Source organism: Podarcis cretensis (genome assembly GCF_951804945.1).
Source record: "Podarcis cretensis genome assembly, chromosome: 16".
NCBI lineage: Eukaryota > Metazoa > Chordata > Lepidosauria > Squamata > Lacertidae > Podarcis > Podarcis cretensis.
This window is the reverse complement of record NC_137186.1, coordinates 19147756-19172592: the sequence shown is the minus strand read 5'-3', so window position 1 is coordinate 19172592 and position 24837 is coordinate 19147756. Positions and strand designations below refer to the sequence as shown.

Here is a 24837-nt window from a genome sequence, read left to right as displayed (position 1 = left end):
CTGACGAAGGGTTTCCGCCGCTTCTCTCCTAGCTCCCAACAAGCTGGGTCCTTGTTTAATAATCCGAAAAAGCAAACGCAACTGGCGTAGCGCCTGAGACACAGGAGCCGGTATAACCCTAAGAGGGAGGCTTCCGCGGCTCAAAAATGCCCTCCAAGTGGCCGCTCGAGGAAACCTGAAACAACAAAGGAGGAAACACGCGGACCGAAAAAGCAACAAGGAAACAAGCAGCCGTAAGACGAAGATCCAACCGCGGCTGCTGCAAAGAAGGAAAAGGGGCGAACCAGGGCTGCCCTGACCTTAAGTGCCCTTAGATAGGCCCGCCCCTTCCGCCAGCCGATTGGCTGGCGCTGTGGAAGATGAATACTAATGAGCAACCCTGAATCCCACGGGGCTGGCGCCAGCCCCACGACAATGTGGATGGGGGCGTGAGCCCGCAACCCCCCCTTAGTTCGGGAGTGGCTTTCCGGAGCCATGAGCGCAGCTGGGGAAACCACAGTAGTATCCAAGACCCCAACCCTGCGCCTAAGCTTCAATAGGAGATAATCATAAAAGTGATTTCGGTTCAAGTAAATTTTGATAGATTGTTTTCTCTTAAACCATAACATGCTATACATTTTATATCCATATTCCACAATCATCCCCATGCTTCCATGTCTATATTATGACCAATTTCTATTGCACAATGTATCATTGGGGATTTTATTTCCTCATCCTTTGTCTCCCATTCCAATAATATTTTATACATTATAAAGGTAAAGGTAAAGGTACCCCTGCTCGTACGGGCCAGTCTTGACAGACTCTGGGGTTGTGCGCCCATCTCACTTAAGAGGCCAGGGGCCAGCGCTGTCCGAAGACACTTCCGGGTCACGTGGCCAGCGTGACATCGCTGCTCTGGCGAGCCAGAGCCGCACACAGAAACGCCGTTTACCTTCCCGCTGGTAAGCGGTCCCTATTTATCTACTTGCACCCAGAGGTGCTTTCGAACTGCTAGGTTGGCAGGCGCTGGGACCGAGCAGCGGGAGCGCACCCCGCCGCAGGGATTCGAACCGCCGACCTTTCGATCGGCAAGTCCTAGGCACTGAGGCTTTAACCCACAGCGCCACCTGCGTCCTTTATACATTATAGACAGCACTTTTACATTCCATTCCAACAGGTCTCTCTCCAGTTGTGATATTTTTTCCCCAGACCCTTGTAGCCTATCTTTCTTAAATACTCCATTCAAATGATGATATTGTATCCATGTTGTTAGTTTTCCTGATAATTCCTTATTTTTTATAAATTTATACTTTCCTCCCACTTGTTTTAATAATTTTTTGTAAGTTGTCCACCATTCTATCATATTGTAATCCTTTTATGTGAACCGCCCTGAGACCTCTGGGTATAGGGTGGTATATAAATTCAATTAATAATAATAATAATAATAATAATAATAATATTCTTTTTCTTTACCTCTATAACTTCCAGCATTGAGAGCCAAAGTGGTTCCCCTCTAATAAATGCTTCCATTTATCCCATATTCTATACAATTCCACCCCCTAATTATATGATTTATAAATCCTTTATGTACTTTCACCTTTTCATACCATAATGAAGCGTGCCAACCAAAAATATTATCATGACCTTCTAAAGTGTAGAATATGTGAATTCTCTAATGTTATCTGTCAGGGAACTGACATCAGAACGAGAGGTGGAGGCAAAGCTCCACAGCGATGCAGGAGAGGGGACCAGCAGGGGGGAAGGAATTCAGCGTAACACCGGTAGAGAAGGGGGGGAAATGGAGGATTCGGAGAGAGGTCTCCAAGACCCTTCACCCGAGACTAGTGGGGAGAGCGCGGACACGCCTCTGCCTTCCCCTTACTTGCGCAGACGAGTTCCGCGCAGGGAGAGTAGGAGGAGACTTGGCGTCAAACAGCTCTTATGCTGGAAGAGGATCAAGAAACGCCCACTGACGGATTCTGCAAGTGACTGAACGGCCACGGAGTGTGAGCTGTCAGCCAAAGCATGGTTGGCCAGGCGATCTAACCAAAACTGAAGGCAACTTACGCACAAGTAACCCCTTACAACCATTGCATTATCCATTCCTTCAACCAAGAAAGACAGGATGCTTCCATTTTGTATCATTGCAGCAAATGACCAATGGGTCCAACAGCAGAGGAAGCTTTTATAAATAAATGAGTGAACTAAATCCCATTGTATTTCAACTCCCCTCTGACTCTTTGTATCAGTTCAGCAAGAGGCCATCAATGGGTCCAACAGTAGAGGAAGCAGAGGAAGCTTTTATAAATAAATAAATGGACTTTATAAATGAAAAGTGGAGTTATATGAGCAATAGACTGGGTGGGATTGGCTCCCATTGGTCAGCCTACACAGCGCCAACCTCTTTCCTCACCACACTGTTCTGGAAAGTTGCAGTGACCCTCCTGTTGTGAGGATGCCATTGCAGTGTCGTGCCAGCCAGCCCCTCCTGCATCGTTGTGCCGCCCCTTTTAATTATCCCTGATAAACTCCTCAGGGAGGGAAGAGGCACAATGATTTTGTGTGGGAGGGCAGGCAAACTCCTATGCACGACTTTCCTTGGGAGGAGAAGATAAGCAAATTCACACCCACCAATGCGTATCCACTCCCTGTGTGAGGAACAACAGTGTCTATCAGGAATCCAGGATAGCTGCAATGTTTTACTCAATTACAAAACTATTTCTTTTCTTCTCAACTGAGAATTATATGGGTTGGCCTAGGATGTTCTTTTCCACATGGCATAGATTGTTCTCCTATAAAAGCCACCAGCATTGGCCAAGGCGAAGTCCTTGTCTCTGTGCCTCTGAGTTTAAGGGAAATGGCGTTTGGTGAAACTCTGTGGATGCTGATATTATATACAACTATTTTCATTCATTTCTTGCTGTTAGTGTGGGGAGTTTCTTATCGTCTTACCAGGACCCACCTTCCTCGAGGACTGTCCTATCGCCCAATAATACTGCTTTACGATTTCTTAGTGGGATATGGATTGGCACTAGTAAGTATATTTTACATATATCATGGGGATGAAGACACCTCTATAAAAGGGGCTGCAACCTTTTAGAGTCAATAAAATAATTTAGAATAATTCTTTTTAAAAATGCTAATGAATTTGAAAATATTGAAACCAATCTGATACCCATTCTTGAATTTCTTCTAACTTTTTCATTTTACATGCATTACCAGAAAAACATAGTATGTCTCTATAAGTACCCCAATTCTCTTGAATGTTTAATTTCCTTAGTGTATTGGCTTCAATAGGAGATAATCATAAAAGTGATTTCTGTTCAAGTAAATTTTGATATCTGGTCAAAAATTTTTTATCTCCCGCCCTCTGCTGCCCACTACTTTCTTTCTCTTATAAAAGAAAATCACCAAGCTGCTTTATTGCTTCCAGTACCTTAACCACATTTTCATCAGGTTTTCCATCAGGTTTTCCACATCATCCGCAAATGCCCTCAGTTTGTAAGTTCGAAGACTCACTTGGAGATTTCGTATATCATTTTCCCTAATATCCCCACACAACACTTCTAAAACCAAAATAAACAATAATGGTGAAAGTAGACAACCTTCTCTTGTTTCCTTGCCAATAATGCATTTTTCTTATAAAATTCTGTTTACTGTTTGCAAATCGCTCTGTATATAATGTATTTATTCCTCTCACAAATTTCTCCCTGAACCCCATTTTATCTAGTAATTCCCGCCCCCAACTTCCAAGAAGCATTACACTGGTCAACAACAAATTTGTTGTCTGCGTTTTTTCAGTTGATTTAGGACGAATCTGATGCGCTGAATCCAAAAATCACATTGGTTTTGCTCAATCAGGTCAAGTTTTTGAGCTATGGCCGCATGTCATTTTTTTACCTTTTTGTTCACATGTACGCTTGTGTGGAGCATTTTAGAAGAAGTTGGTGGGGGTGAAATGCCATGTCGAATAATTGTTTTGATTGGAAATGATTATTTTAATGACAAGAAGTATTCAGGTCCGATAGTTCTGGGTGATTATGTCGAAAAGGGATCAGTTTGAAGTCATAAAACCTCAAAATCTTCCATAAATTGGTGTGCTGTTGATGTGACTGGGATCAACAGAAAGAACTGGAGCAGCCTCAAGTATCCTGATCTTCAATCAGCACGTCGTCCTGTAGCTCATTGTGATGAAATTCCAGTGCCTATCTTCGGAGAACTTCCTGACATTATTGACGAAGATGCCTCCAGTGTTGAAGGACATGAAGAAGAAGAAGTGGTTCTTGAAGATGATGCTCCGCATCCATTTTCCCAAAAGGAGTTGAATGATCTAGTTCGCGACCTCAGCTTGTAAAGGACTCTGCCGAACTGTTGGCATCCAGATAGAAGGAAAAAAACCTCCTCTCTGACAGTGCTTGCATCAGCTTCTTCCGCAACAGGCATCAAGATTACCTCCGTATTTTCTCGGAAGAGGACATGGTGTACTGTGCAGATATCGCACAACTTCTGCTCAAGCTTGGAGTGCCACAGTACGAACCCAAAGATTGGAGACTGTTCACTGACAGCAGCAAGCGATCACTGAAACGTGTTCTGCTATACAACGGCAACCAGTTTGCCTCTATACCCCTGGCTCACTCAAGTACACTGAAGGAGAACTATGAAGCGGTGAAGTATGTGCTGGAGAAAATTGGTTATGATCAGCATAAGTGGTTTATTTGTGTTGACCTGAAGATGGTGAACTTTTTGTTGGGACAACAGTCTGGCTTCACCAAGTACCCATGTTTTCTGTGCATGTGGGATAGTAGGGACCGTGCTCAGCATGACACAAAGAAGGACTGGCCTGTGCGGGAGGAATTGGTGCCTTGCAAAGAAAGGAACGTCATCAATGACCCTCTGGTGGACAGAGACAGAATACTCTTCCCACTGCTGCACATCAAGCTTGGCTTAATCAAGCAGTTCACCAAGGCTCTGGACAAGGATGGTGACTGCTTCACTTACTTGTGCCAGGCTTTTCCAGGATTGACCATGGAGAAGTTGAAAGCTGGCATCTTTGACGGTCCACAGATCCGTCAGCTCATCAGAGATTCAGAGTTCGGAAAGTCAATGAACAAAGTGGAACTGGAAGCGTGGAAGGCATTTGTTCTGGTAGTTAAGAACTTTCTTGGCAACAATAAGGCCAGAAACTACGCAGAACTTGTCAACAACATGCTGACTGCTTTCAGAAACCTGGGCTGCAACATGAGCGTCAAGATGCACTACCTATTTTCACATATGGACCGGTTTCCTGAGAACCTGGGTTCAGTGAGTGATGAGCAGGGGGAGAGATTCCATCAGGACATGAAAAAGATGTAGACCAGGTATCAGTGTCGCTGGGACGCAGTCATGATGGCTGACTACTGTTGGACTCTGAAGAGAGACCTCCCTGCCACTGAGCATTCCTGGAGTTCCAAGAAATGGAAGTTCAAGCACTGAAGTTTGAAAAATGGTGAAGCAACATGCAATTTACGTTTACTTACCTTTATCAATGCCCACCATTCAGTTTACAGTAAACCTGACCTGATGGAGAGAAACGGATGCCATTTCCTGATTCAGCAGTGCAAAAATACACTAAATCAGTTGTAGAAATCTAGACATAATTCAAAAAGTAAAAAATTGTTGCCCAGTGAATTATCAAACGCTTTCTCTGCATCTAGAAAAATCATGGGTAATTGCTAATCATTTCTTTTTTCAAAATATTCAGTAGCATTTAATACAATTGCAACATTATCTTTTAACTGCCTCATCAGCAGAAATATTGTCTGGTCTTCATGTATTAAGTTTCCTAACACTTGCTTGAGTCTTCTTGCTAATATTGCCATAAACCTGTAGTAAAGTTAGTCTTATTTAGAAAATTATTCTTTGGTCAAGTAAAAGGAGTGAAGCCTTGTGGGAGTTTCATCCGCCACAAGGACCCTGGGAAAGAAGTTGTGTATCTTTAAACTCTAGATTAGATGGCTCCTTAGCTGAAAGCTTTATTGGAACCAAGGAAGCCTTGATTTAATGAAAGACCTAACACCTGAGTTTGAGAGTGTAAACATCCCCTCTCCCCCAGTGATGCTATCTGTCCTTGAATTGCTTGGGAATGTGTATCTGGCTAATTTCCACGGAAGGGAGGAAACCCTTTGATTTAAAGTTTGAATTCCAAATTGGCCCAGCTGTCAAGGGGTAAATTGATTGACCAGCAAGCCGGTCATTGGTGTATTCAAAAATAATTTGAGTCTTATGATTGGCTTGAAAGTTACGACGCCTGGTGCGAATTGTGAATAAAGGATCAGGGAATTGTTTGAGAAATGGCGCTCTCTGCCATTGTTCTGCAATCCGCATAGAGGCCCGGCTCTGATGTTCCATCTTAACAGCTGTTGTTTTGCCTTTTGAAATGGAGATCATCAAAAGCCTTCAACTTGCAGAGTCCTAAAGATTTCAGCTATCCTATTGTGTGTTAGAGCTTGTGAGTATGTATAGCTAGTTCTATTATGCAATGTTCTTATTTTCTTATCTGTAATGTTCAAAAGAGTGCCTGCTACTCTAGCATGTTTTTTATGTTATTTTTAAAATAAACCTTTTAAGAATGAAACTGTTTTAGTTGGTGTGCCTTTCCGGAGGGAATAGCTAAGTCCTAGCCTTACGCTTGGTTACACTCTACCGTAGAACTTCTGCCTGCAAGTCTGTGGATGCAGCTTGCGGAACAGGGGGACAGCCAGGTTAAACGGGTCACAGCCTTCTCCCTGGGTTGTGATTCTGGGTCCCCTGGACAAGAGGGAGTGGTGGCAGCCCTACCGGGTCGTATTTGTTCTGTTTTGGAAAAAGTAATTAGCCCGCCAACCTTGCCCTGGGCGTCCTAGTCTGGCCGGAGAGCAGAGACAGGAGATGGGAGGGGCAAGCGGTTGGGGGTGAACATTACTACAAGGTCTATAATTATTGACTTGGGTGGGTCATGATCTTGTTTTGCTACCAATGTGATATTGGCATACTAATAATAATACTAATTATATTATTTTATCCAGCATAAACATGCTGCCTCATAATACAATTTCATATCTGGCAGGGCGAAGCCTCCTCTTTCTTTAACATCTGTCAATAACTTAAATTTTATTCTAGGCTTCTTTCCCTGCCAGATATACCTTGAGATCGCTTTTTGCCATTCTTTAAAAATTCCTATACCCTTTAGTATGGGTATAGTCTGAAACAAAAATAACATCTTTGGTAGCACCGTCATTTTTATCGTGGATATTCTTCCCCAAAATGATAATTTCATTCTGGCCCACACCTCCAGATCTTTCTTTATTCCCTTCCAAACCGGGGCATAGTTATTTTGTTACAAATCTATATTCTTAGGTGATAACCAAATTCCCAAATATTTAACCTTTTTTACCACCTCTATCTCGGTTTGTTGCTGCATTAATTCAATCATATTTTGTTCCATATTTTTTACAATCATTTTCGTCTTTTGCTTATTCAGTCTGAATCCTGCCACCTTTCCAAATTGTTCCATCTCTTCCAACACTTCCTTTATACTTTCTGTTGGCTCTTCCATAGTCATTACCAAATCATCGACAAAGGCTTTAACTTTATACTCATTTAGCCCTACTGTTACCCCTTTTATTTGCTTGTTAAGTCTAATTGCATTTAGTAAGACTTCCAGAACCGTTATAAATAACAATGGCGATAATGGGCAGCCTTGTCTTGTTCCTTTAGATATTTTTATATCTTCGGTAATCACATTGTTTACTATCAATTTTGCTCTCTGCTCAGTATAGATTGCCTTTATGCCATTGAAAATTTCTTGTCCCACCTCCATATATTCTAGATTTTTCAACATAAACTCCCAAATCACATTATCAAAGGCCTTTCCTGCATCCACAAACATTAAAATTGCTTGTTTATCGCACCTATCAGACAGATATTCTATAACATTGATTATATTTCTTATATTATCTCTCATTTGTCTGCCTGGTAGGAAGCCTGCTTGATCTTTATGTATAATTCTTGTTAGTATCTTTTTCAATCTCTTCGCTAAAATTCCAGCAAAAATCTTATAGTCCGTATTCAATAATGAAATAGGCCTGTAGTTTTTCACTTGGGTTAAATCAGAGTCTTGTTTTGGGATTAGTGTAATATATGCTTCTTTCCATGTTTCTGGGATGTCTCTTCCTTTCAAAATATTGTTCATGACTTCAATCAGCGGGGTCATCAGCACATCTTTCATCTCTTTATAGTAGCTAGATGTAAACCCATCTGGACCCGGGGCTTTCCCTCTCTTCAGCTCCCTTATCACTTCTTTTACTTCTTCTTTTTCTATTGGGGCATTTAGTTGGGCTTTTTGGTCTGTCGGGATCTTCCGCACCATTTTGTCTCTTAGATATCTTTCTATTTTCTTCTTATTGTTCCTTTCCTTGTTTTTATATAGTTGCTTATAAAAGTCCAAGAATCCTTTCCTTATTTCTTTTGGATCAACTGTCTCTTCTCCGTTTATTTTAATTTTGTTAATTGTGCTCTGTTCCTTTCTCTTTTTAAGTTGCCACGCAAGCCATTTTCCTGATTTATTTGCAAACTCAAAGTTTTTTTGTCTTAGTCTTTTGATGTTCCACTCCACTTCTTTATTTATTATCATTGCAAACTGTGTTTGGAGGATCTTTATTTCCTGCTTTATCTTCACATTCTTAGGTTTTTTAATCAGTTTTTGTTCATTGTCCATAATCTGTCGTAAGATCTCTTTTGTCTTTTTTTCCTTATTATTTTTCTTCAATGAATTTTGCTGAATAAGAAAGCCTCTCATTACTGCTTTGCTTGCGTCCCAAACAATACTCGTTTTCGTACCTTTGTTGACGTTGTCCATAAAATATTCAGATAATTTCTTTTGTGATTTTTCGACTATCTTCTGATCATCCCACAAATTATCATTCAATCTCCATCTAAAAGTTCTTTCTTCGAATCCTTTTAATTCCATTTCTATCGGATTGTGATCCGAAATCACTTTCGCTTGAATTTCAATTTTTTGGATTCTTGGAGTCAATTCATTCGATAACCATATTTGATCTATTCTTGACATTGACTGATTCAGTTCTGAGTAATGTGTGAATTGCTTCTCCAATGGGTGTCTGAGTCTCCAGATGTCTATCAAATTACAATTTTTCGTCATCGTAAAAAATGTCTTAGGCAATTTCCCTTCTTTGTTTTTTACTTCTCTTAACCTATCCATTTCCAGTGAAACAACTCCATTCATGTCTCCCATTATTATGATTTTTTGATCCATGTATTCAAATAATTTTTCCTCCAATGATCTATAAAAATCAGTCTTATTTCCATTTGGTGCATAGATCCGACAATTATCAATTTTTCACCTTGCCAACTGATTTGGACAGCAATGATTCTCCCTTCTTCATCTCTGAAAAGTTGATGGGATTCAATTTTGTTTTTAATATATAAAACAACACCTCTTTTTTTTCTCTTTATCCGAAGATATGAATTTGTTCCCTAATCTTTTGTTAATCAGAATTTTCCTGTGTCTCTTTGCCACATGAGTTTCCTGTAAACATATGATGTCTAATTTTTTCTTTTTCAAAAATTGTTCAATTTTATTTCTTTTCTTCTTATCATTCATCCCATTGATGTTCCAATTCCATAATTTTAACGCCATTCTTCTTCCAAATTAAATAAGTTTAATTTATTACTTTACAATCTGTCTACCTCTTCTTCCTCTTCCTCTTCTTCTTCTTCCGATTTTTTTCCATTTTGTTCCTCTTCTTCTCCTGATTCTGACACTCCTCCCTCTGCTCCCTTGCTCTCTTCCTCACCCGCCTGTAATTCTTTATATCTTCTCGTAAATTTCCCTATTTCCTCGGGGCTTGTCAGTCTTCTTTTCACACATTTGTAGAAAAACGAGACTCTTTCAGGGTATTCCCATCTGAAATCGATCTTGTTCTTCTTAAGAATTTGCACCAGTGGTTTATAGGCTTCTCTTCGTTTCAACAGCCTTATTGGTATATCTTTAAAAATGATTATGTAATTTCCATCTATGTATAGTCTTTTCTCTCTATTTCTTTGTAGAATCAAATTTCTCATCTCTCTATCTTTAAATGTGATCAATCACCCGGAAATTTCTTTGTTTTACTTGTCCTTATTTTCATTCTGAATGTGTTTTGTACTGTTTTTGCGACTACTTCTTCTGCTAGCTCCAGCCACTGTGCGATTTCCTTTATTAGCTTCTCTCTTATATTTTCATTTTGTATCTCCGGAACTTGTCTCAGTCTCAAATTTACTTCCCTCTGTCTCAATTCATTCATAGCAATAGTCTTTTATTTCTTCTTGAGCTTTATTTAAATCTACCATCTCACTCTTCATCTTTTCCTCTTCCCGTTTCATCTCCTTCATTTCTTGCTTTGTCCTTTTTAACCCCTCATCTACTCTTTTTGATACCTCCTTGATCTGTCCTTTCAGTTCACTAACTGTCTCATCAATCTTTTTATCCATTTTTCCAATTTTATTATCAACTTGTTCTAATTTTGTCTCCAGATTTTTCTCACTTTGTTTTATTTCTGCAAACATTTTTAAAATTTCGGTTCTAAACTCCGTTTCCCGTTTTGAAGCTCTCCTGTCTGTTGGTGTCCCCCCCTCTGCCCCTTTTTTCAGCAAATGTGACATTTTTTAAATATCACAATAACATACAATATCTGCAAAAACCAATTATTAATTAACAAATACAAAATGAACACCCAATACAGTTCCAGAATATAAACCCAAAATTTTTAGAGCAATAATATAAATTTGATGAAAGAACCAGCTTTGTAACCAGAGATGCTTCCCCAGCAGAAAATTATAAAGTATCCAATTATCTATAAAATAGTTATCTTCTTGCCCCCACTCGGGCTAATCCACAACAGACCAAGTAGGAGATTCAGTTGTAATCCAATTTAGGGTCTCAGTTGTAATCTGCGAGGAGATGTAGAAAAACCAAATAAACTCCAAATTACAATTTAAAAAGAGACTTTAACCCCAAACCCCTTGGAAATGGGGAAACCGCAGAATGCCCAGGAGAGGAGGTCACTGGAAGCAAGTTCTTCAAATCCTAACTTATATCGTCAACAATGGAAAATTCTGAAAAACAACTTGTAGTGTTTCAATCCGTCCACTAGGGGGAACAAATCTTCACGTAAAGTTTATAAAAAATTATCGCACAGACCTCTCTTTTCAGCTTTCACTTTTTCCAGTTCTCTGAGTCCAAAAACAAAAAAGAGGAAAAAAGAATTGTATCCAGAACCTCCAAAAAGACACTGAAATAACTTCTTCTTTCTCTGCCAAAATCCCCTGTATAGTCAAATAAAATGGCGCCGGTAGCTCTTCGTTGACGTGACAGTTTATTCACAGGAAAAAAAAATGGGAAATTAAATCAAAGTTACAATGTCCTCCATTACATCTAAGACTTTCGTTTTGTATCACCAACTCCCTCTGTTCGCCCTTAAAAATTCCCTTCTTTCCTTCTTGTAGTTAAATTATTTTTATACTTTAACTTTAACTGCTTGAAACAGTTTCAAATAGTTAGGGAGAAACGGAAACAATAGCCGCTAGCGGCAACTCACTTTCACTTTCTTGCTCTGCATGAAGTCCTGCGTCTTTGTTGACTCCAAACGATCGCTGAACTCGTAATTTTTTCCTTATTAATTCGAGACTTCCCTTTTTATTTTCCAGCCGAATTCAACCAAATTATATATTATAAGTCCAAATTTCTTAGTTTTGAGAGCGGAGCGCTGTTCCCCCCAGGCTCGGGGCTTCGCTATTCAGCCGCAGCAATGGCTTCCCGATAGCCAGCAGTCCCGTTCCACCGCACTCTTCACCTCTTTTTCAGAGGCTACCTGGCGGCCGGACGGGCTGTTTGTCGGCACCGCCGGGAACCTGGATCTCTGGACACCCACCAGAGGTTTTAACGAAGGGTTTTTTCGCCCCAAAAAACCCCTTTTTAGGCCGAAATAGCTAGGATTTCCCTCCCGGGAAAATCCCTCGCCTGCTTCGGGCGCGCGCTCTACCGGAAGGGTCATGATCATTTCTATAGGCTGGATTAGACGGTCCCAAAATACTTTTTTAAGTATTAAAAAGTTGCAAGTGGAAAAATATCTAATGCTAATTATGCATGCTAAATGTTTTGTTTTAAACAGGTAGGAATTCTGGAAAAAATGGGCATCTGCCATAGATATTCCATAATCAGGGCCATGTGCCTATTCATTCCGATAATGAAGGACTCCAAACTGATCATAAAGGACCTGGTTTTTGATGGGGTGCCTGTGAGGCTGTACTGGCCCAAGACATCACCTGCTGGGAACAGGAAAGGAATCATCTTCCTTCATGGAGGTGCTGGGGTGTTTGGAAGCATCCGTAAGTTCTGTGAAATGTGTTTGAAATGGTTAACTGTACAGTAGAACCTCTATTTACAACCGCCACCACTCGCGGACGTTCTAAGTTGCGACCACGACAAACCTGGAAGTAATGGGCGGGTTTGCTGCTGTTCGCGCCTGCACAGAAGCGGGCAACTGTTGCCCGTGCCTGCGCACAATGGCGCCTCTCCCAGCGACCCGTTTCGCCATAAGGACGGGCCTCCGGAACGGACTGTGGTCGCGAGGAGAGGTTCCACTGTATTGTTAGAAGAGAATTTGTCATTGTAATTTAATGTAAAGATCCTGAAATGTTTGCCGTGGACAGGGGTGGGGTGGGGTGATTTGTGCAGCCTATACATGGTTGTTGTTGTTGTTTTCTACAATCAAGTGGCATATATATATTGTGAAATAATAATAATAATAATAATAATAATAATAATATATTTATACCCCGCCCATCTGGCTGGGTTTCCTTAGCTACTCTGGGCGGCTTCCAATAAAATATTAAAATACAATAGTCCTTCAGATATTAAAAGCTTCCCTAAACTGGGCTGCCTTCAGATGCCTCCAAAAAATATGGTAGGTGGTTTTTTTCCTTTGACATCTGGTGGAAGGGCATTCCACAGGGTGGGCACTACTACAGAGAAGGCCCTCTGCCTGGTTCCCTGTAACTTCACTTCTTGCAGTGAGGGAACTGCAAGAAGGACCTCGGCGCTGGACCTCAGTGTCCAGGCAGAACGATGGAGGTGGAGACGCTCCTTCAGGTATACTGGACGGAGGCCGTTAAGGGCTTTAAAGGTCAACACCAACACTTTGAATTGTGCTCAGAAATGTACTGGGAGCCAATGTAGATCTTTCAAGACCGGTGTTATGTGGTCTTGGCGGCCACTCCCAGTCACCAGTCTAGCTGCCGCATTCTGGATTAGTTAGTTGTAGTTTCCGGGTCACCTTGAAAGGTAGCCCCATGTAGAGCGCATTGCAGTAGTCCAAGCAGGAGATAACTAGAGCATGCACCACTCTGGCGAGACAGTCTGCGGGCAGGTAGGGTCTCAGCCTGCATTCCAGATGGAGCTGGTAAACAGTTGCCCTGGACGCAAAATTGACCTGTGCCTCCATGGACATTAAAAACAGACATTTATGACACAGCAATATTAGTCATATCAGTCCTTTTTTCTAGAAAGAGAGGTGGCAGTACTCACCATGAAATTGTTAAGGTAAGTGCCACACTTTTAAACAACAACAACAAAGAGGTGCCGGTACTGCATACCCTTGTGTACCCCCTGGGGGGGGGGGAAAGCATTGGTCATATCTGTTAATTTCAACAGGTTTACTTTCAGTAGGACTAACTCACAGTGGATTCAACTCACAGTGATTTCAATGTGAAAGACCAAGGAAATGGAGCGTAACAAATAATTGCTCACAGCAGGCAGTGCGTGATGTGTTTCCTTCCCCCTAGGAACCTCTGAAATGATCTGCCGTTCCATTGCCCACCAAACTGACTCAGTGGTTATGTGTGCTGAGTAAGTATCTTCATACTTGTTGTAGCAGAAAAGTTTTGGGGAGGGGGGGAATAAAGAAAAAAAATTATCCCGCCCCAGCCGCGGCTTCAGTGCACCCCGCGCTCCGGGCAGCAGGCTGCTATCCGCAGCCTAGGGAGCCCTGCGGGAAATCCCGCGGGCTCCCCAGCCTTGCTGATAGCTTCCTGAAGCCTGGAGAGCGAGAGGGGTCGGTGCGCACCGACCCCTGTCGCTCTCCAAGCTTCAGCGAAAGCCTGCATTCGTCCCATAGGACACACACAGATTTCCCCTTCATTTTTGGAGGGGGAAAAGTGCGTCCTATAGGGCGAAAAATACGGTATTTCCCCTCAGTTTCTAACCCTTCCCCATGAGCCCAGAAAAAAGCTGATTTTGCCAACATAGTGAATTTGCCAACCTTTAGAATGGGTGTTCATCTTTGTATTTTGATTTTTATGCCTTTGGACCCAATCCCTCTGGCTTTAATGATAAGAAGAGCTCTGCTGGATCAGGCCATTAAATTACTTTTACAGAAAACCACCACATCAACCCATAAAAAGCCATTAGGATTCATCTCCTAAGGCAAAAGGGCCTGTGGTTGAAAGGGAAAGTGCAGCTGGAGTTAAGGTGAACTTCTCTTTGGCAAATAAGCTCAAGCTGTTCCCAACTGTCCCGTCAGCCACACTTACCACCCAATGAGAGCAGTGGTACATTGGGCAATGGGAGAAGTGTCATTTGCCAGGGCTTCAGAGCCCTTTACAAGGCAAGCCTTCCCGACAGTAATGAACATCATCTCTCCCAATGGCTGCCCTCACTGCCTTAGTGCACCTTTGGTGCATGATCTGAAGCCTCCTGGCCAAGGTGGGTGAACAGGAGTTCTTGGCTTTAAGGCCATATGGTTTAAAGTGGGCAGAAAGAGTGGGAAGCAATGATCTCAGGAAGGCATGGTGGGACATACTGGAGGTGATTCAGAACTGGGGTTGTTTTCCTGAGATGGAAAAGGAAATCAAGAAAACATTCAAAATATAGAAGTTGGTTATATTAGGCATGTCATGTGGAAAGTGGCCTGGGGAAATGTGTTTGTCGCTCTCTCTGAACTCTAGAACATGTGGACATTCAATGAAGCTGAATGCTAGAAGATTCAGATAAAAGAAAGTACTTATCCATACAGTGCAAAGTTAAACTATGGAACTAATTCCCACAGAAAGCAGAGATAGCTTCCAATGTGGATGGCTTTGAAAAGGGATTAAATAACTGGGCAGAGTATAAGGCTACCAGTGGCTCCTAGCTATGCTGGCTATAGTCTGCCTCTATGGTCGGAATCAGATTTGACCATCAGCCACTGAGAATGGGATGCTGAACTAGCATTATATTTGGGTGCAGAGCATCAGCCACAGGGGCTGAATGTTGCCCTCTGGGCCACTTCATTTCCCCTCTGACCCCAGACCCCACCCCTGCACCATTGCCCCTCTTTTGCACCATCCTTGAATGGCATCTGACTGGTGTGAATGTGTCTTGCTTGCTTGGTTGGAGGGTAGAGAAAGGTGTGTGGCTGTGTGTAGGAACCAACCTACTTGTCCAGTGGGAAAGTTCGCATTTGCTTTCCATTTTGCTCTCTGGTTCCACCCACAGCTGACATGTGGCCCCCAGGAAGGTTGCATAGAAAGGAATGTGGCCCTAGGGGGGCCACCCTTGATATATATGCCATTGCAGGAAAATGCTGCAAAGTGTATGATGAATGCTGATGACATCTTGCCTTCTCTTTAGGTTTCGTTTAGCTCCTGAGCATCCGTATCCAGTCCCTGTACTGGACTGTTTAACTGCTGCAATATACTTTATGAAAAATGCAAAGGAATATGGAGTGGACGCCAGCTGCATTGCCATTGCTGGGGAGAGTATTGGAGGCACTTTTACTGCAGCCATTTGCCAAGAACTGGTGACCAGAGAGGACCTCCCAAGAGTGCGAGCTCAGGTCCTCATTTACCCATTCCTCCAAGGAATGGACTTCAATTTGCCATCCTATCAGCAAAACCATTCAGTTCCTCCTATGTTCCGGAAAAGAACTGTCAAAGTTGGTTTGACATATCTCACTGGGAAGACAATGAATGTAGATGGAGTTCTGAAAGGCGCCCATGTCCCTCCTGATTTGAGAGAGAAATGCAAAAAATGGATCAGTGCTGATAACATTCCAGAAGAATTTAAAGCTAGGGGCTATGTTCCTGTAAAACCTGCTCCATTTTCAGAAGAACTTTATGAACAAGTTAAAAGAGGTACTGAGACAATGTTTGCCCCCCTTCTAGCAGAGGATGACATAATCCGCCAGCTCCCAGAGACTTTCATTCTAACCTGTGAATATGATGGATTCCGGGACGATGGGCTGTTGTACAAGAAGCGGTTAGAGGACAATGGTGTGCCAGTGACATGGTATCATGTTCAAGATGGATTCCATGGAATAATGGGCTTGGCTGGTTGGGGGCCACTTGAATTCCCGAGCACACAGAAATGTTTGCAGAGTGCAATACAGTTCTTAAAAGATTTATAGAAATGAATGACCTTCTTTGTCTTCCAATGGCTGTCTTCTGCTTCTGTGGAGGGAAATTTTGTTCCTCATTGTGCCAATCCTTAAGTTAAAAGAAAAACTCAGGTCCAAGGTTTTGTCAGGCTAATTTATTAAAATCACCATTGTGTTTGTAAGCACATAAGCAAAGCTCTGTTGGACCAGGCCATTGCCCCACTTTGTCCATAATCCTACTCTCACAGATCAAGCAGGTGCCTCCTGAGATGCCCACAAACAGGACCTGGGTACAAGAGAAGTTTCCCTGCTTGTAATTCCTAGCAAATAGCATTAATACTGCATGCAGTAGTGGAGGGGAAACATGCCCATGGCCTCCTCTATGAATTGGCCCAATCCTCCGTTAAAACCGTCCAAATGGGTCACCAACATTGCCTGTTGTGTTTGCTAATTCCAATGAATAACTGTAGTGCCAAAATAATTGGAACATTTTAGAGACTGAGGAGACATCATGCTTGTGACATCTAATTTATCTTATACAGTGGTACCTCAGGTTAAATACTTAATTCGTTCCGGAGGTCCGTTCTTAACCTGAAACTGTTCTTAACCTGAAGCACCACTTTAGCTAATGGGGCCTCCTGCTGCTGCTGCTGCTGCGCCGCCGGAGCCTGATTTCTGTTCTTATCCTGAAGCACTATTTCTGGGTTAGCGAAGTGTGTAACCTGAAGCGTATGTAACCTGAAGCGTATATAACCTGTGGTACCACTATATTTTAAAAACACACAAAATAACAGACTGATGTCAAAACAGAACACCATATCTATCTGTGCAAAGTTACTTCATGACAATCAGTGCTTTTTTCCTGGGAGTACTTAAGGGTGTACACATTACCTGCACATTTTTTTCTTGAAGAAAAGCATTGATGACACTCCATGGAACTATCCATTCTCCAACCTAGCAGGGCACCGCATTATTATTATTATTATTAACCAGGCCGCTCATGTATCTCCCAAGAGTGTTTTAAGTGGTGGGTCCGGCAACTTACTTTACTGCAAGAAGATCTCATACAAACTACTAACAAACCTGATTCCCGAGAGTTGCTCCTATGAGCTAAAAGATGGGTCAGACAAACAATTTCAGAGGTTAACCCCCCCACACAAAGTTCTGTTAAAGGGTAGCTTGGATGAATATTCCCTTTTTTCAAATGCTTTTTATTGATTTTTTTCACAAACAAATAAAACTTAATTTTTTACAATCAACATTTTGTGTCGTCTTATTTACACTTTGTAAGTTCACGCCCAGACTTCCTTCCTTCCCTGCTTCGGTTTTCTTAATTTATATCTTCTCTTGCAGATTCTTATTTACCCTCTATACACATCACAGGATTTATGGTAACCCTGCTAAAGTTTTTAAACTTCTACAGTTAATTCTTATGTATGCAACAAATTTACTCCACTCTTCTTCAAACTTTGTCCCTTTTTGGTCTTGAATTTTATAAGTCATTTTAGCCAATTCTGTATACTCAAAAACTTTGGTCTGCCACTCCATTGCCGTTGGGATCTCCTGTGATTTCCATTTTTGAGCCACAAATCCTGGCTGCAGCCATGGCATATTGAAATAGTTTGCAATCCTCCTTTTTCACCTCCTCCCCTATTATCCCTAATAAAAAAGCCTCCTCATCACAGACCCACTTCACTTGGTCTACCCGCTTCCCACACCCCACATTGAGGAGCCACAGCGCCGCCTCCCCCAGAATCCCCCCAAAACCAACCCTGTCACGTGTCAAAGGCAAGGGGTGGACGGGCACCTCCCCAGCCTGCAGCCTCCCTTCCCTTCCCATCCCCTCTCCCCACCCTGCCCACTGCTGGCACTCAATTCTCACCTACAATGATGCCTTGGTGTCGCTGGCTCTCCTCACAACCCAGGCGGCCTGGGGTCTGCTCTGTCTTTTGGGAGGAAAGGGGGTCTGTTTCAGGGTTCTGACAGACACCCTGCCAGGGGCGGAGGAAAGGGGGTGAGGTCGGGGCGGGCCGCCCCGGGTGTCACCACTGAGGGTGGCTGGGCTGCAGTGCGCCTGAGCCACACGTCTCTCCTGGGAGTGATGCGGTGGCTTGGGCGCCCGCAGGCTACGCTCTGCCCGTAATGCTCCACCCGCCACCTCCCTCTCAGCTGTAGGGCGGCTGAGTGGGAGGAGGCAGGCAGACTCCTCGGAGGCCCCACAGAGCGTCCTGCCCCGGCTCGCCCCACCCTGCCCCACGGGCAGCTGCTCCTGGGCGCAAGGCATGTGTGCTACCCCAGGCGCCTGATTGGCTTGCTCCACCACTGCACACTGGGAGATCTTGAGCATAAGATCATGGATTGTAGAATTGGAAGGGATCCTGAGGGTCATTTAGCCCAACCCCCTGCAATGCAGGGATATGCAGTTGGGTCATTCCATGGCCAGTGATCCAGAGACTTTTACCTTACCCTTTTACATTGCTTTCAGTTTCAGTTTCCTAAAAGTAGAATAAGAGAAGGTCCCAGATATCTTTTTTTATTTTAAATCTCAGCTCGTTTTGTGAGTTACGAGGGTTTGAAGTTAAAAAAACTGACAGTTTTGTCCTTGCCAGACTACACAAAAACCTTAAAAGCTCAGCCCAGAATTGAGATATTTCAAAACTAAAAATACCAATCTCTTCAGAAGTTCATGGGCATTAATATGACATGGCACATGATGGACTTGGTCCAAATTTAAAAGTTAAGTTACATAATTTAACATTTTTAGAAGTGATTTAAAGAAATTAAGATAATTTTAAAATTTCCATTTTTATTTATTGATTATTTCATATTTCTAAGAGCTTCTTGCAAAATTTCATCCCATCCCAATGGGATCACATTAAATATATCTATATCTATATCTATATCTATATCTATATCTATATCTATCTACCTATATCTATATATCTATATCTATATCTAGATATTGTACATACATGTCGGCCTTATTGGGTTCTGTTTAGGATAAATGGGTCTTCCTGGAGTAAAATATAACAGAATAAACAAGACTTCAAGCCACTTCAGGCATTTCTTTAAAAAGTTATTCATTTAAAAGGTATCTGAAAAACTAGTTAGGCTTTTCTTTTACAAATGTGTTCCAAAGCAGACTGGTAGCTTGCTGAGCTTTTGACGTTTTGTGTAGTCTGGCAAAGTGCAAATTATCAATTTCAAACCCTCATAAACTAAAAAAAAATGCGATGGGATTTAAAAAAGGTAACTTTTTAAGGTTTAAATGTAGTTCTGATGGTTCAACAAGTGTACAAAATTTCAAGAAAATCAGATGACATGAGGTAAAAAATTCACCAAAAATGTCTTCCTCAGTGGCAATGAGCACCTGAAGGTTCACCTCACAGTTGATGAAGCATTGAGCTGCTCAAGCTGCTGCTGGGATCTGGACTCTGCACCTGCCAAGGGAGAGAGATCAGTGTTTTCCATCTCCGAGATGGGCTACCTTCCAAGTTTGATGAGCCCCATGGGCCCCTCACTTCCCTCTGCAGCATGTGCTGAAGCAAATTACGTTCGAATGTGATCTGTCATATAAAGGTAAAGGGACCCCTGACCATTAGGTCTAGTCGTGGCCAACACTGGGGTTGCGGCGCTTATCTCGCTTTATTGGCCGAGGGAGCCGGCGTACAGCTTCCGGGTCATGTGGCCAGCATGACTAAGCCGCTTCTGGCGAAACCAGAGCAGCGCACGGAAACGCCATTTACCTTCCCGCTGGAGTGGTACCTATTTATCTACTTGCACTTTGACATGCTTTTGAACTGCTAGGTTGGCAGGATCTGTCATATACGATATGACAAAGCTAATCCTAGGTTGGCAGCAGAGTCAGGAACATTTCCTTCCAGCCTTGCTGGTGCTAGAGAGAGGTTACAGCAATAATGCAAAGCAGGTTGCAGTGTTTTGTACATCTTGCATGCCCATAGCTGTCAACTTACAGATTTGAATATAAGGGACCAGCAGCCTCGAAACTAAGGGATCAGCAGCCAAAATAAGGGATCACAGGTCCCAAAGTAAAGAGCTCAGCTAATAGCAACAGTTCTGCTACTCCTCGTTGCCAAAGTTGCACTTTGTGCGTGGAGGGAAAGCGGCAGGTTTAATCCTTTGTGGGGAAGCCTGCTCTCATTTCATTTTAAAGAAAGAGAAGCAGAGAAGAGAGAGACCCTGTCTGGGCAGAGGCGAGGTCACGTGGCGGGGAGCCGCGCTCACCTCTTGCAAAAGAGAGGGGGCGGCAGAAGGTCTCTCTCTGACGTGTCACACTGCCACCAAGCTCCCGGAGTGCGCATGGGCGCACGCCCCAACACAGTTGGAGCCTCCCTCCCTCCCTGCTTCTTTTGAAACTCAGGAAAATTAAAGGAGATTATCAATCTGGGACAGCAGCAGGACATGGCGCTGGGATGAGGGACTGTCCCGCCAAATAAGGGACACTTGACAGCTGTGTGTATGCCTCCTTCCAGCCACTCCTGCTGCTATGCTGGTGCCAAACATATTGCTTTGCTTCGGGACTTCCGGGTTGGCGCCTCTGGCAATGGCTGAGCTCCTCCGATCAGGAGGAACTTACTCCGTGAAAAACAGGGTCTGACCACCACGGCAAAGGCGGAGACCCATTGAAATCACAAGCGGTAGAAGCTTGTGAACCTGGGATTCGGCTGGCACCTTTTGCACCTCCCCTACTCGCGGGGAAACCCTGTTTTGGGGATCCGGAGTGACGTGGGGTGAGTGGCGCAGTGCTTTGAATCGACTGCTTCTTTCATGGAGTGAAGCCGCATTGCTGTTGCTGGAGAGCGCTGACTTTTTCCTGTGGACAATTGGATTTTAAACAACTACCCGTGAGTAGAACGGAAAATTGGATCTTTAAGTACTTTAATTTGGCGCCGAAGCGGGAAGGTCATAAACAGGAAGTCCGCCTTCCGCTTTTGTAAATAGACTGAAGCAAAGACATTACAAGCTAAAGTCTTTGAAAGCTTTTGACAAAGGATTAAATCTTCATGGTTAAAAATACAAAACCCCCCTTGGAAGCAGGTGAAGAGGGGAAAATTTTTGAACTTAGTAAACCTGCAGGAGTGAGGGGGAAATCAAATTACCACAGCTCTGAACCTGTCAACGGGCTGCCAGATGACGTTTGGGGAAAGTTTATTGACAGAACGGATTTGACAGCTAGCTAAAATAAGAGTAAGATACTGTTTCCATTGTCCTCTTCTGCATTTAAAATGGAGGAAAAAGTAACTGAAAATTGAAACTATGTTTATTGCTTGAGTTGTGCTTGAAAGAACTGATACAAGTGGAGACTGTTTCCCTCTAGAGGGAGCCTTTGAAATTGTTATAGGAGTGTAACTGGGAGGTCTCCAGCTGCAAGATAAGTATTCTGAGAATCAGAGATTGACCTTGGACCATTCAAAATGTTGATAGGAGAAGTTATTGTGACTGCATTATGTAAGATAAACTATTTGCTGGAAGAGCTTCATAAAAAGACGGATGACATGACTTTTAAAATTGATAATTTGGAACAGAAAGTGACTAATTTGAGACAAAAAGCGAGCACCAACACAGAAATAATCCAGGACGTGGCACAGGAACCTACTTTGGCAGAACAAATGGTGGAGGAAAAGGAGAAAGTCGTTGTTTTTGAACCTAAAATAACACAAGCGGGATCCTTAGTTCTACAGAAGCAAATTGAGGACTATAAATTGAGGCCTTTTATGATTGAATCTAGAAAAAGCCAGATTTTGAGGATTGGATCCCGGCTTGGATTGAAGAAGGAAAGTTGGAAAGATCCCTCTATCCAGGGATTAATTGACTTTTGGGACATGGACTTGGATTTGGAGGAGATTGAAGTTTTGGGGGCCTTTGGATTTGGAGGAATCTTGAAATACATCCTGAAACACTGTATAGACCCTAGCTTCAACTATGGAAATTTGGCTGAACTGTCCAGAAGGAATAAAAGTATTGTTAGGATGGAGTTCTCTCAAGATTTGCTCTCTAGCATTAAAGAATATGAAGAAGATCTGCAGAAGGGACCTGGAAAAGAATTAAGAGCCTCGGACATAAGATCTCCAGGTTGATGGACTATATGGAATTGACAGAATGGACTGGCAGAATCAGAAACCAGGGAGAGGAGTTGATGGAAGAAGATTGGAAAATTTAAAGTTTATATATAGAAATATCGCAAAATTAATGAGTGATAGAAAAATGGTGGATTGATATTTTATAGATTTAGCAGAAATGTTATAAGGAGCTAAGCATATATAAGTATTTTAGTTTTAATTTTAAAATAAGGTTAAAAAAATATGTTATTTATAATATGATAGAAAATAGAGAAAGATGGAAAGGATTTGCTGAAATAACTAGTAGAAGTGGAATACAAAAAGGGAGGTGAGAGGAGGTCGAGGAAACAAGGGAATGAAAGAAAAAGTATCGAAAAGGGGGGATGTGTTTTTTTTTTAAAAAAAAACAGTTTTTGTTTTGCTTTATTTAGGGTTGGGGTTAGGGAGTGGGTTTGGTTTAGTTTAGTTTAATGTGTTTAGTTTAATGGGTTTAGGTTGTGTTTTGTATTGTTTATATATTGTATTGTATTGTCTTTTTTCTTCTTCTTATTTTCTCTTTTGTTTTTTCTCTTCTGTCTTTTTTCCTTTTAAAAGTAATAAATATTATTTTTTTAAAAAACAACACACACATATTGCTCTGCTTTTCTTTGGACCATATGAGCAAGGCTGAGAAGTGGATCTTGTTTTCAGGGCAGCCCATTACCTCCACACACACTGCCTAGACTTGCGCTCCCGGGAAGTCACTTTAGTGCTGCTGGAAGCCATGGGTGCACAACAACAGGGGTTGCAGTTGAGGGGTTTGGGCAGGACACTTGTTCCTTATCAGCTTACATTGAAAATGCCAGTAGATAGAAAAAAGGAGTGGTCCCTTTGCACAGCGACTCCAGCCTCTCAAACCTGAATAGTTTTGCCTTTCTGCTTTTGCCATTTGTGCTTATGGAATGTCAAGATGAGCTGGGAAGTAGCTCAGTGGCACAGCATGGAGGGCCCACCATGTTGCTGTGATCGGATTTGTGGGAAGGATTCCCTTGCAACTTGTACCGCAGGCCAAGTATTCAGGGCATGAAAAGGAAATATTTTGTTGCCAAAAGGAGGATTAACTAAGCATGTGGAGGAGGAGATTACAGGTGCTGAACAAGTGGGCTGTAGTCTCTTCACGTGTCTTAAGATCTGTTTTGTTTGAGGGGAGGGTGACAAATCATTGAAGTTGCTTCAACGTAAGGAGTTGCATTATGTGACATAGGGTGTAGTGAGGAGATCTGTAACTGGAGGTGTCAGAGATTGTGTACAGCACTTTGCAGGATGAATCTGGGGCCTCCTCACATTTTGCATTTCATCTCCACAGGAAGACATGCCATATTCTTTCCATGGCAACTGGGAGCATAACTGTCAACTTTCCCCCCTTTTTAAGGGAAATTCCCTTATTCTGAATAGGATTCCTTGCAAGAAAAGAGAGAAGTTGACAGCTATGACTGGGAGCCAGAAATGCCCATGGTGGCTCTGAAATCAAAATGAAATAAATCTGTGAATTTGATGAAATTCCAAGGCATAACATAGTCTAATCAACAACAGAGCCACCAATTTTTAAAATTTTATTCTTGCAAAATAAATACATTGAGGAACAGAAACTTCAAATATGGGTTGGGGAGTGGGATTCCTGGAAGACTTTGGGCTTTTTCCTTTGGCCTTTGGTGGGTGTCATTTATTTACAGTGGTGCCCCGCAAGACGAACGCCTCGCAAGACGGAAAACCCGCTAGACGAAAGGGTTTTCCGTTTTGGAGGCTGTAGTAATGTTCGCCCCCACCCGCTTGCCCCTCCCGTCTCCTGTCTCTGCTCTCCGGCCAGACTAGGATGCCCAGGGCAAGGTTGGCAGGCGAATTACTTTTCCCAAAACAGAACAAACACGACCCGGTAGGGCTGCCACCACTCCCTCTTGTCCAGGGGACCCAGAATCACAACCCAGGGAGAAGGCTGTGACCCGTTTAACCTGGCCGTCCCCCTATTCCGCAAGCTGCATCCACAGACTTGCAGGCAGAAGTTCTACGGTAGAGTGTAACCAAGCGTAAGGCTAGGACTTAGCTATTCCCTCCGGAAAGGCACACAAACTAAAACAGTTTCATTCTTAAAAGGTTTATTTTAAAAATAACATAAAAACATGCTAGAATAGCAGGCACTCTTTTGAACGTTACAGATAAGAAAATAACAAAGGTACATAGTATAACTAGCTATACATACTCACAAGTTCTAACACACAATAGGATAGCTGAAATCTTTAGGACTCTGCAAGTTGAAGGCTTTTGAAGATCTCCATTTCAAAGGATGAAACGACGGCTATTAGGATGGAACA

At 42.6% G+C, this 24837-nt stretch overlaps 2 protein-coding genes across 3 annotated transcripts in view; both read left to right on the top strand.

Annotated features, from left to right (window-relative positions):
• LOC307204859 (arylacetamide deacetylase-like 4) overlaps nucleotides 1-24837 on the top strand; it is a 58674-nt gene that overhangs the window by 5633 nt on the left and 28204 nt on the right. The window contains exon 1 of one of the 2 annotated variants that reach the window (XM_079956926.1): nucleotides 2694-3013. The exons of the other annotated variant lie outside the window; for it this stretch is intronic. Within the exon in view, the coding sequence (XP_079813052.1) occupies nucleotides 2837-3013 (177 nt within the window). The 5' untranslated portion in view covers nucleotides 2694-2836. Of the gene's footprint in view, nucleotides 1-2693; nucleotides 3014-24837 lie in introns of those variants that run through there. 2 annotated transcript variants of the gene reach the window in all.
• Nucleotides 4456-16466, top strand: LOC307205200 (arylacetamide deacetylase-like 4; the record flags this gene model as incomplete). The annotated part of the gene is made up of 4 exons (XM_079957402.1): nucleotides 4456-5124; nucleotides 12168-12384; nucleotides 13840-13903; nucleotides 15665-16466. The coding sequence occupies 4 exons, from the start codon at nucleotides 4456-4458 to the stop codon at nucleotides 16437-16439; spliced, it is 1725 nt and encodes a 574-aa protein (XP_079813528.1). The 3' UTR covers nucleotides 16440-16466.